The 12,768-nt window shown below is 36.1% G+C and overlaps 1 protein-coding gene and 1 long non-coding RNA gene across 2 annotated transcripts in view; one reads left to right on the top strand and one right to left on the bottom strand.

Annotated features, from left to right (window-relative positions):
- Positions 1-2,769, bottom strand: part of LOC128013453 (uncharacterized) — a 79,494-nt gene extending 76,725 nt beyond the window's left edge. The window contains exons 1-2 of the long non-coding RNA XR_008183313.1: positions 2,630-2,769; positions 1,934-2,003 (exon numbers count right to left, since the gene is read on the bottom strand). This is a non-coding gene — a long non-coding RNA (uncharacterized LOC128013453). The remainder of the gene's footprint in view (positions 1-1,933; positions 2,004-2,629) is intronic.
- Positions 2,770-2,945: 176 nt separating this feature from the next.
- nrn1a (neuritin 1a) lies at positions 2,946-9,331 on the top strand. Its single transcript, XM_052596451.1, has 3 exons — positions 2,946-3,203; positions 5,972-6,116; positions 7,674-9,331. The coding sequence occupies exons 1-3, from the start codon at positions 3,149-3,151 to the stop codon at positions 7,900-7,902; spliced, it is 429 nt and encodes a 142-aa protein (XP_052452411.1). The 5' UTR covers positions 2,946-3,148; the 3' UTR covers positions 7,903-9,331.
- Positions 9,332-12,768: the final 3,437 nt, after the last annotated feature.

Genomic DNA, 12,768 nt, shown 5'->3' with positions numbered 1-12,768 from the left:
CAATGTTTTAAAGTGTGTCCAGTGTGATGTGCATTATTTTTGGCTTATTAAAAATTAATCTTGCTGCTGCATTCTGGATTAATTGTAAAGGTTTGATAGAACTGGCTGGAAGACCTGCCAAGAGAGCATTTAAATAGTCCAGCCTGGACAGAACAAGAGATTGAACAAGGAGTTGTGCAGCATGTTCCGAAAGAAAGGGCCTGATCTTCTTGATGTTGTTTAAAGGACTGGGCAATTTTAACAATGTGGTCTGAGAAAGTCAGCTGATCATCAATCATAACTGCAGAGTTTCTGGATGTTTTATAAAGGAGTTATGGTTGACATGCCTAACAATATGAATAATTATTTTCTTACATTTATATGAATGAAATGATTGATTTGCTGGAACCACATGCAGTTCTGTCTTGGCAAGTTTGAGTTGAAGGTGATGGTCCTTCATCCAGCAAGAAATATCTGACAGACAAGCTGAGATGCAAGGAGCTATCATTGGATCATCAGGATGGAATGAGAGGTAGAGTTGAGTACCATCAGCATTGCAGTTATATGAAAAGCCATGTTTCTTAATGACAGAACCTAATTATACCATGTAGACAAAGAAGATAAGTGGTGCAAGAATTGAGCCCTGAGGCACCCCAGTAGTTAGATTTTGCAATTTAGACACCTCACCTCTCCAAAATACTTAGGACCTATCTGAGAGGTAAGACTCAAACCACTGGAGTGCACTTCCTGAGACCTTGAGAGGATCTGGCAGTTAACTGCGTCAAAGGCTGGCAGTCTCGGTTGAATGTCCACTTCTGAAACCAGACTGATTGCTGTCTGTGCAGGTGGTTCTGTGTGAGAAAGGCAGAGACTTCACTGAACACAGCTCATTCAAATGTTTTTTGCAACGAAAGGAAGAAGGGAAGCCAGTCTGTAGTTCTCTAAAATAGATGGGTTAAGGGTGGGAATAGCATGCAGCATGTACAAAAACAGCTAACAGTCCATGTAGCCTCATTGACTTTAATATATAAAACTATTAATGAGCTTTGTTTCATCATATTAATAAAGCACAGAATTATTTCACTCTTTACCTTGCACTTAATTCTTGTTATTAAAATAATTCCAGATAGAATCTGCTTTGCCTAATTTCACAAAAGGAAACTCTTCTGATGCAATCGGTGCCTTACCTCATTCACTCCACTCCTTCCATATTAATGAAACATGGTTTAGACAGCCTTCACTGCATCAGTGTGCTGGAATACCCCCTTCTCTCTCTTTCTGTCTCGGCTGCTTTCCCCAAACCCTCCCCACGCCCACCTGAATGAGTCACCACGGAAAAACATTAAACAGGAATTCCCTGTCGAAATAACAGTTCATTTAACTCTGTTCACTCAGGATTTTTTGATATTCCTCTAAGACGGGCTGTGTATTATGTGTATCAGCCAAAATATTTGTTTTTCTGATCAAAGTAATCACATAACCTAGATATCTTATACTTTTCGTTGCACACCTTCGCCACAAGATGGAGACAAAACATGAATAAAACCCTATGATTGTTTGGACTCCTATGGCATTCTCTATAAATTAAATCCATGATATTGCATCCCTCCCTGCATTGCAACAAACTATGCAGGCTTTTTTCGGTTATGCAACTGCTTATTGTTCTCGAAAGGTTAAACGCACACATTTTCACTAATCATAGGCTAATGCTAATACACTTATGTGACATACATTCAGATTGAAGATGTACGTGAAGAAAAATATAGAAAATTTATTAATTTAACTAATATCAAAAAGTAAAAGTCATCCATACTGTCAATGAAAAACAAAAATCGATCAAATTGTGAAAAGTCCTCATGGCATCCGTCTCCTGGGTTCTGTATAGTCTGGACCCTAAATTAATTGTCAGGGGACCTAATTACTCAGCAGCAAGGAGCACACGGTTTCTACTCACTTGTCGAATACTCTTTCAGTTAGAATGCCCTAGGTAACTTTTTAGTATTCTCCTCCTGAAGTCAGAGTCTCTGAAAAAAAAAAAAAAAAATGGTGTGCATCAATACTCAGTACTCACTGGTTGGCTACAAATTCCGCTGACGTCAGCAAGGTAAGAACTCTTTTTTCAGTCAGTGATACAGACATCATCTTTCTCTCAGCTGTAACATAACTCATCTCAACCCATAGGCTATAAATAATCTTTCATAGTAACATATTCCAACTTGTAATTTATTAGTATTACTCAGTATGTAAAGATATGGCAACATTGACGTTTTAATACAGTGCTAGGTGCTAAGTTCTTCATAAGCCATTCACGATTCTCAATAATAATAATAATAATAATAAATCTGCCAGAAATCATCAAAACAGTTCAGTCTGTTTAGTTTACCTCAATTCACCTCAGTCAGATCTTGAAAACATTGCTGGAGTATTTAAGTCATGAAAAAATCATCAATAAGGATTAGTTCTGCTTTTAATAAGACTCAAAATAAAATGTGGGCAATTCATTAATCAAACTGTGTTATAGCGCCAACTAGATCTGCACGCTGCAGGTTGGCATTTAAAATTATACTACAAATCCATAATTATGCCTAGCCTACACACAATAACTTACATCACAGTCATGTCATTAAGAGGAGTATGGCCTATAACCAACCTCAGGCAACCCATCCTCATCACGCACTGCAAAATTCATGCTATCAGTCTTGGCACCCTGGAGCAATGAAGTCTGCACGTGTATCCTTATATGGGTCACGGGTCCACGTGTAAGTTTGACTGCGTGAGGGTAGATAGGTGAGACCACCGGAGAGCAGATATATGCGGACATCTCCGCAATCCCTGAAATGCCAGTACAGTGCGAGAGGGGGAGAAGGGGGCCAGCCCGGTCTAGCAAATGAGAAAATAGAGAAGTGGGGAGTCCGACGGTGAAATTTACGTCAAGCTTGAGATGTGGGCGTGAAGAAGGGAGAGAAAAAACACGAGGCATTACCGCTTTCTCTTAACGGGGTGCACCATTTCACTTCACTGCGCCACATCGACTACGGGAAAAATCACCGAGTTTCCGAATAGCTGCGTAAACTAAACAGCGATGTTCAACGCTCAGTTTTGGCAATATTTTCCCCTCACAACTATCTAAAATCGGCATATATACTCCAATGGTTTTACTGGACGTAGGATGGGATTAACTTTGTCTGGAAGATATATTTCATTGTTTCTTGCTGTTCAAATAGGTAAGTCGATTCTTTCTGTCGTATATTTGGGTTGGTCTGACTTTTAGTTTTTTGAGTATCGTTTTTCTTTTATATAGATACGTATAAGTTAACGCTTATAGGCTTATTCATAGTTAAGGCTATACTGGAGCCCGTAAAGGTAAAGAGAGCTGGATCTTGACTAAGACAGTTCTCTAAAGTCCTTTAAATATGTAACAATTATGTAATAATGCATTGCATCTCCATTAAATGTTGGAGAGTGTTCCGAAATAAATAAAGCTAAGTAAATCTTATTGGAGCAAGTTGGTGAAAGTGTGCGACCTTTCCCGATCCTCTACATAACAATTTATCCATACAGATATTGAAAAATAATAGGAAACAGGAAACACGCATTAAAATGATTGAATGAACAGATTTGGCTTGCAAACAGAGAAGGTTTTATACATGCATCATCAGTTTTATATGGTCCCATGTGTCCCTTTACAAATAACGCAATAACCACAAAATAGGATACCATTTAATTATAATTTAGCGAAAAATAACTGGTGGGCAACTGTTGTTTTAGAATATACAGAACATAACAGGTCTTGTTTATTGTGCGTTTTTTAAATGTCTTTCAGGGCTCTGTAATGAAAATCGCACGTTGTGCTTTGGGATGAAATCAGTAGCGATGAACTGGGGTTGTTAGTGAAAAAGCTGGTGCCATTACCCAGCTGAACTATATTCATTTGACTTCACTGAACAGATTATGCAGTGCCAGGTTGACACCGGTACCGCTGACAGGGTCTAGTAAAGTGGTCGTGACCACTAGTACAGTAGGATAGGTGAGTCTATATTAGAAGCTCGTTTGTTTCTAAATATAGACCATCGTGTCTACAACGAAAAACGTTTGTTCGTAGTCTTACGAAAGTAAAGGAAGGGGGGACTTAAATGCATTTTAAACATGAAAGCATAGGCTACATCCCAGTGATACTTGGCTTTCCAAAGCATGCTATATGAGCATCTTTGTATTTCGCATATCCGCCATGTTGGTCTGAATAGGCTAATTCAATTATTTTAGTACAAAAGCACGAAACGGGTTATAGAGAGCATAATACACGCCATCGAATTTAACGCCTTTATTTTCACTCAGTGTGATCTGTTGAAGGAATATGATTGTAATGTTCAGCATATGCGATTCGTGTAGAAGAAAAGGGCGATCTGTCCGTGAGCACACAATTATAGCGTGATAATTCGTTATGTAAGCCCTCAACGGTGCGACATTACTCAGTAACTCTATGTGCAAAGAATCGATACAATAATTTTACTAATCTTAAGTGTGCTTTATCAGTTCAGTATTTTGTGTCATTCCTGGATGTGTTCTTTGAGTTATTTATCTTGTGGGTGATAAAGAATGAACGAAACGACTGTGTTTCAGCTATACAGCATCAAACAACGACTTTTTACGATTTACGAAAAATATATATCCTACATAAAACAGACATGATTGCTATATTTTTATGTTCGTTTTTTATTTTTTTATTTATTTATTTACCGTATAATTCTTGTAGAAAATAAAATGGGAATGTACAGTATATAATGGATATAAAATAATGTAGGATCATATAACGTGTAATGCATATAATGCGGGGACAAATATACAACGTATAGGCTAATGCATGTAATATAAAGTAGGTAGGCCTACGCATGTAATATATATATATATATATATATATATATATATATATATATATATATATATATATATATATATATATATATATATATATATATATAATGCAGCATAGGGAAATACAGACTAGCATGGACTAGCCTACATTTAATATAATGGATCATATAGCATGAAATGCATAGAATATAATGCAGGGACACTGTTGGCTAGAGTAGGCTCTATAATGCACATACAGTGTATCGACGCAGGGTATGTACTGCATATAACCATGCTAGTATAAAAAAGCATTTGATATAGCCTAATGAAAGGACATATCCTGAGCTATTGTGTACAATGTGTGTGTAATAGGGTGTGTGCATCTTGCCCATATTCCTACAGTGGTTAAATGGGCCCTTCTGATTTGGAAAGTGAAACAACTTCATCAATTCAAGAGATCTCGCTGTTTAACGAACCTGAGAAGAAGCCACTGGCGTTTTAAGGTTCGTTAAACAAAGGGAGCTGGTCATTTGATCAAGTTGTTAGCTCCCATTCCATTACAGAGTCCCAAATGAAGAGGGCAGGAAACAAACGCATGTGTGTCCAGATCTTCTCATTTTCCCTAATAGATCTGTCATCAAAAAAAGAGACTCTTTTCTACATGTGTAAAAAAAAAGGGGGGGGGGGATACAAATCACTCAGAATGAAAATCTCACCTCACACAAGCCCACACACCCCACCCTCATGTAAACCATTACATCATCGTTTGTCCACACGCCACCATCATGCTCAACACGCATTATTGTGTTGCAGTGTCTTGTCTTAAAATCGCTTCGACCTTATGTATTTATTATAACTAGAATAATTAGATGAGTGAAGTACAAAACATTTAAAGGGCTGATATATATATATATATATATATATATATATATATATATATATATATATATATATATATATATATATATATATATATATATATATATTCCAACGCTATTTGGAAGATTCAACATAACATAAAATAACATAAAAACATAAAATTGTTTTTAAACGTTAAAAAAAATAGTTTTTATTTAGTGTATTATAATAGTATTTAAATTAGTATATATTATAGCATTTATGCTCATTTCTCGTTTTCCAGCCTATCTGCTGCAGGCGGTTCGAGCGGCTGGGAAATGTGAAACAGTGTTCAAAGGTTTCTCCGACTGCCTGCTTCAACTGGGAGAGAACATGGCCAACTATCCACAGGAGCTGGGCGAGAAGGAAAACCTTCAGACCATCTGCACGTAAGGGAAACATGCATACAACACCGCAGATGAAATACGCGGTGAGAGAGTAGGGAGAGGGAGAGAGAGAGAGAGAGAGAGAGAGAGAGAGATGGCGAGAGGAGCCAGATGGCACAAGGGGCCCCTTATTTAATTCGACAGCTCCATGAGCAGAAATAGAGCCGTGAAGGCAGTACGCACTATTCACATTTCACCAGTTAATTACAATTAGATGAACCATCTCTACACGCCGAGGCCAAAGGTCAACATCTATAATTGGATCGGATCCGGAGGTAATGCACGATTATTGTAAGCGATCCGCCCTATAAAATAACGGGTTCTTTTACAGCGTGACTGAGCGAATCAAAACGGAACAGTATCTTATTACAGGGACTCAAATTATACTTCCCTTTTTTCGATATTAAATCTGACTGTGGGTTTTTAATTCATATAGCCTACACAGCTCATTCACTTCTAAACACTTAAGTTATTTTTTGTTATTATTATTTTTATTATTATTATTTTTTACTAAAAATAGATGCATGGTCTATACAATTACTTGTGCAGTAAATGTTGATACTACATGCATTTTCCATATAGCCTAATATAGGTTACTATAGGCCTACATATCTTTAAGTAAAGCAATTTATTTAATTAAATTCTATTGTATTCTAATTTATTTGTAGCGCGGCTACTTGTGACCATGCGCGTATTCATTTGTAGATGCAGAGTTTAGAATGTGGGTGTGTTTTCCTGAAATAAATGAATAAATGATAGGCTTGAGAGTGGGATAGAGGAAGGGGGTGGGGCGCAGGAGGGGAGTTGTAAGAGAGTGGGAGAGATGGGGAGGGCACTTGAAGTCACGTGATACAGAGACTTTCCCTTTGGAGACGCTTTACAACTCGGGTTTCCCTCGTGCCCTGTCTCCTCCTTCACGTGCCTACATAAGAACTCATGCATGCTATAATATGCATTCTATGTTAGAGTGTCGAATAATGTCATAATTATATGGATTGTATTGCCAATATAAAGGCTATATATTTTCCGGTTAAACGTTTCTTTAAACATTAATGTTAGCTATTTTGTTAGTAGCCTTCAAATGAACTGAATAATTCAAATTGAGATGAATATGATATATAATGTACAAAAGTGATGTGGATTTTCTAAACAAAATACAATACTTTACGTTATTTTAGTAGTGTTTAAAATGCAAATGAAAACGCAAGTTTAATGCAGTCAAATAGCCTAAATCCTTTTGATTGACATAAACGCATACACCGAAACTGTGGCGTTTTTAAATTGGAAGCAAAATAAATGTCAAAATTGCTTTCCACATATAGAATATTTTCAAAATGGAATTTTAAAACGAAAAAAGAAAAAAAGTATAAAAACTCTTTCAATTTCCACAGAATTAGGACAATAGTCTAGGCGTCTTTTAAAAAAAATGTTTAGTAATAACAATAACAACGCGACAATGTAAGATGCTCGACTTGAATATGTTAATGCAAAGTGAAGCGTGACTCAAATCAGAGATGAGTAATGATTTCTTGCTTTGTGTTTGAAATATTTGATTTGCAGTTACTGGGATGATTTCCATTCATGTGCGACCACTGCTCTGGCAGACTGTCAAGAGGGAGCCACAGATCTGTGGGAGAAGCTGAAAAAAGAGTCCAGAAATCTGGACTTTCGCGGCAGCTTGTTTGAACTGTGTGCGGCTGGGAACGGCGCGAGCCGATCATCGGTTCCGTTCGGCCTAACGCTGATCCTCACCGCACTGTCTGCGCTCGTCACGTGGATGCAGTTTTAACCTACGAAGAAAAAAGAAAATCAAAGAAGAGAAAAAAGAAAGAGAAGAGAGAGTAAAAGACCAGACAAACCATCAACACAATAATAAAAAATAATAATAAGTAATGGCGATCAAGATTCATCCTCACCCAAATGGATTTATATACCTATTTCATCTGGAGAAAAAAAAAAAAAAAAAAAAAAAAAAAAAAAACGTTTTTTGCAAGAGACAATGGCAAGAAGAGGTCTTCTGGGAATGCACAAGCACATTTGCCTGACTCTGGGTCGATTTCATGAAATATTTATCAGATATTGAGTTGAAATGACGGCCTGAATTTCTGAAAGGTCCTGGTTAGAAGCGTAGTATTTTATAACATTACTGTCTGTTATGAATGAATTATTACTGTAGGCTGTTCACATTCTCAACGGCCATCATGCATTATAGAAAAATAGGAAATATTCTCCCATCCGTTTGTTTTTTATACGCTCTTTGTCAATATTTAGTTTTTCATTTATCAAATTTATTTTAGTCAAGCCAAGTATATGGATGATGTGTGAGGGGTTAGAAGGTTTCCTGACCCACCAATGCAGAGAAAAAAAATATATATAAGAAACGACTCTAATAATAACGATAGGCTTTAAATACTAGCCTAATCATGATGATAGTAAAAATTAATCTATAATAAATAAACCTCAGGAATGATTTAGTGGCATACAAGAGAGCAGATAATATATATATATATATATATATATATATATATATATATATATATATATATATATATATATATATATATATATATAAGACTTTATTAAGGAACAAAGAGGTGTCAAATGTAGCCATAAGAGGCTGTGAGATAGTTGACTGTTCCCATTTTCTCCCAAAATGCTATTCTATTCCATTCAAAGAAGAATTGTCTCTTTTTATGTAGGACACACAACAGTAAAAAAGGTAACACTTTACATTACAGTGTCCATGTTGCAATTAACAAATGTGTAATTATAAGCAAGCAGCTCCAGAAAACAATTACACATCAAATACACGTAGTTCATTCTTATTACGCAATACTTACACTGCAACGTAAAGTGCGGCCTGTATTTCTCCCAACATTATCGTAGCACGACAGTATCTGGACATTGACATTAATAGTTGGATGACGTGAATTTTGCTAGCTTTATTTGATGTTGCCAAGGCATAGACCACGTTTCACTGCCTTCAGAAGATGTGTATTTTATTTGTTCGTTCGTTTGTTTGTTTCTTGGGATGTTGCATACGAAATACCTGAATATTCAAAACCATACAAGTAAATAAGAGATGTATGTGAAATGAAAAGAGAGATACTTTAACCGAAACCGTTTTAAAACAGATTGATTATACAGGTATATAAAATAGACTGCTAAAAAAAAGTATTTAAAAGAATTAAATAAAAACAGTTACTATTTGAAAGAGATTTGTGTTGTTGTTGTTGTTTTATTGGTTGTAATGCATCATATAAAATATATCTTATCGAATACAGCATAATGCATATCGGTTATGCACAGCATGAATAAAAGAGGCATTCATTAATGATTGTCAAAAATACAAATCAAATTTCTAAGGCGTAGGTTAAACACACATGTGTTTCTCTTCCAGCTCCCCAAACGGGCGTGAACGAGCACGCAGGCGCGCGAGACTCTATCGAGTGAAGACGTATTGTTTCATTATTAATAAGGTGGCAGAGGGAGTCATTTCATATTGATTCCCCCGCGCTCAGCGCATTTCTGCAGCATATGAGGCGCTTGTCTGAGCGAAAACAACCTCCAGATTGAAAAACGATAGTCGAGGGGAAAGTATTTATTCTAAACGCATTTTAAGAAACATTATAGTCTATCACCGTTTCAAGAGGCTTTACGGCCTTTTATATATATATATATATATATATATATATATATATATATATATATATATATATATATATATATATATATATAAATTACAACACTTAAAAATAATATCTAATCCCTTCTGCAAATAAAAATAAATATTCGTTAAATAACTTTTACATTTTAATTCGAATTCTGACTTTAAAAAAACGGAGAATATGCTAATTAATTTTAATTTATTTATTAATTAATTTTTTTCATTAATTGGATTTTGGAAGCACTTCTGCATAATTTTGCACACACACTTGAATCCAAACCAACATTAAATCGAGTTTAACGTGGTTTAGAGAATACGCTAACCGTTTAATTTCTATAAAATTATTTGAAATATGAACGTTTTTACATTTTTAGAAAGTGAAGAAAAAACTAGAACTGGTAAGCTTATATCTGACAATAAACGCATTAAAGCTACATAGATACGATAGATACAATAATAGTGTTCTGTTTTCGCTTATTTATTATACAGCTCTTTTGAAAATCTATATAAATCAGAGTGTGTATAAAAACCAACTCTTTTTGATACATTGAGACATAAACAAGCTTATTTGGAGCAGTGGTAAAATGAGCACTAGTATTCTCCCTGGAGGTGTGAGACTGCATGAATGGGACTCAAGTCCTGGAACGCGTTTTTTATTGCTCCTTTTTGAGTTTGAAAATGAGATTGGATTTCATTCTGTCCCTGGAAGGCGATGACGATTACATTTGTAATCTCATTAAAATGCATGTTATTCTGTTGCTTGCACTGAATAGATTATCCTCCACATATCTTTGTGCAGTGCATAGAGGTACATTTGTTTAGGTAGCCTAGTTAAGAGGTTGTTGTTTTTTTCCAGTTCTGCAAACACTCACTGGAACATTTCCTAACCTTGCAAAATGAAGAGGCTATACTGATTTTGACATTTAATCTTTAACAAGGAAAGTAGATGACATGCACACTCACACTGAGATGGCTGGCTCCCCTACAGCTGCTCCACAACGGACTATGCATGACCATTTTTCAGGGCTGGCAGGCTTGATCAATGTGCCCATGCCAATGCCAGGCAGACATGGCACTGTTTGTTTAGCTGTGCCTTTTCTCACAGTGCTGTGAGCATAAAGGCAGGGCATTACAGTCATGCAGAGCATCATGGAAAATTATATTTTTTTTCAGCATCACAGTCAGCTGGAGTGGTTTGATCCACAGAGCAAAGATAATAATTTTAGCATTGAAAAAAAAGTTTGAAAAAGACCCAGCATTTCATTTTGATGCTGATCATTTAATCAGTAAATCAATTCATCAAATGACCTGGGATGCATTTCCCAAAAGGATAGTTAGCCATCTGGTCGTAAATTCCACTGTTGGTGTTTTCCGAATCCATAATTCCAACTAACATTCTCAGACAACATCATAAAATTGTGTTTTAGGTTATGCTCTTACCCTGTGGTTTGTTTCTTAGAATGGTATTTAGACTTAACTAGATCATGGACTTGGCCAAAATAAGCAAGCTAGCATGCAGTAAAATCACATAATTCAGTCAATCTATGTCTTTGTTAGGTGCAATGAAGCACCATTTTATGTGCACTAGATTTAGATGTGGAAATCTGAAATCTGACTTAGCTTGTTCCACAATATTGTGTTGCACTTTCACCCATTCACAAGTATAGGTTTAATGGGAATGCATATTCTTTGTAACCTAAATCAAAAGTCTTTGGTTGTTAGGCCTACTGGGAACCCTTGTGACTTTCCCATAGACTGACAGGTAAATTACACTGTCAAGGTTCAGAAAAGTATGAAAGACATCTTCAGAATAGTCCATCTGCCATCAGTGGTTCAACCCTAATGTTATGAAGCGACAAGAGTACTTTATTTAAAAAAAAAAAAAAAATAACGATTTTATTCAACAACTCATCTCCTCTGTGTTCCTCTGCATCACCATAACACTATTTTGGAGAATATCCGCTGAACGCAAACTGTGTACGCTATTCTGTGTCAGCCGTGCTGCAGGGATGAGCTGTTTTTGTTCACATCATAGCATAAATACACGTAGAAAATGTATCCTTGTGTCGCTGCTGACACAGAATAGCGTACGCAGTTTGTGTTGAGCTGATATTTTCCAAAATGGTGGTATAGTGATGCACAGAGGAGACACATTTTTGAATAAAGTCATTATTTTGGTTTTCTTCATGTACAAAAAGTATTTTTCGTCACTTCATAACGTTATGGTTGAACCACTGATGGCAGATGGACTACAGGTGCATCTAAAAAAATTACAATATCATGGAAAAGTTAATATTTTATTTTTTTGTAATTTTTTTTTTTTTTTTAAAGCTAACTTTATTATATTCTAGATTTATTTCACATAAACTGAAATATTTCAAGAGTTTTTTGTTTTAATTCTGATGGTTATGATTTACAGCTTGGGAAAATAAAATAAAAAATCAGTCTCTCAAAAAATGTGAATATTTTCACAAAGATCAATCAAAAAAAAAAAAAAAAAAAAAAAAAAAAAGATTTACAAAACAGTAATGTTCAAGATCTCCAAAGCAGGTTTAATTATGCGGTGTAGCATGGAGGTGATCAGCCTGTGGCACTGCTGAGGCATTATTGAAGCTTTTCAGCTCCTCTGTATTGTTTGTCAGATCTTACTTATCATCCTCTTCACAATACCCCATAGATTCTCTGTGAGGTTCAGGTCAGGTGAGTTGGCTGGCCAATCAAGCACAGTAATATCACTGGTCACTGTGGGCAGGTGCTAAAGTCCTGCTGCAAAATGAAATCAGCATCTCCATAAAGCTTGTCAGCAGGTGGAAGCATAAACTGCTCCAAAATCTCCTGGTAGATGGCTGCATGGACTTTGGACTTGATTAAACACATGTAGCAACACCAGGAGACGTCACGGCTCCCCAAATCATCTCTGACTTCAGAAACTTCACACTGCACTTTGGATTCTGTGCCTCTCCAGTCTTCCTCCAGACTCCAGACCTT

This window comes from Carassius gibelio, chromosome B24 (genome assembly GCF_023724105.1).
Source record: "Carassius gibelio isolate Cgi1373 ecotype wild population from Czech Republic chromosome B24, carGib1.2-hapl.c, whole genome shotgun sequence".
Taxonomy (NCBI): domain Eukaryota; kingdom Metazoa; phylum Chordata; class Actinopteri; order Cypriniformes; family Cyprinidae; genus Carassius; species Carassius gibelio.
The sequence above is the reverse complement of the archived record's forward strand: the minus strand, read 5'-3'. Positions and strand labels throughout refer to the sequence as shown.

Bases quoted from the DNA above. Each gene is read 5' to 3' on its own strand.
- nrn1a (XM_052596451.1), top strand. From the start codon at position 3,149: ATGGGATTAACTTTGTCTGGAAGATATATTTCATTGTTTCTTGCTGTT. The intron at 3,204-5,971 runs GTAAGTCGATTC...CTCGTTTTCCAG, and splicing joins GTTTCTTGCTGTTCAAATAG to CCTATCTGCTGCAGGCGGTT. The intron at 6,117-7,673 runs GTAAGGGAAACA...TTTGATTTGCAG, and splicing joins AACCTTCAGACCATCTGCAC to TTACTGGGATGATTTCCATT.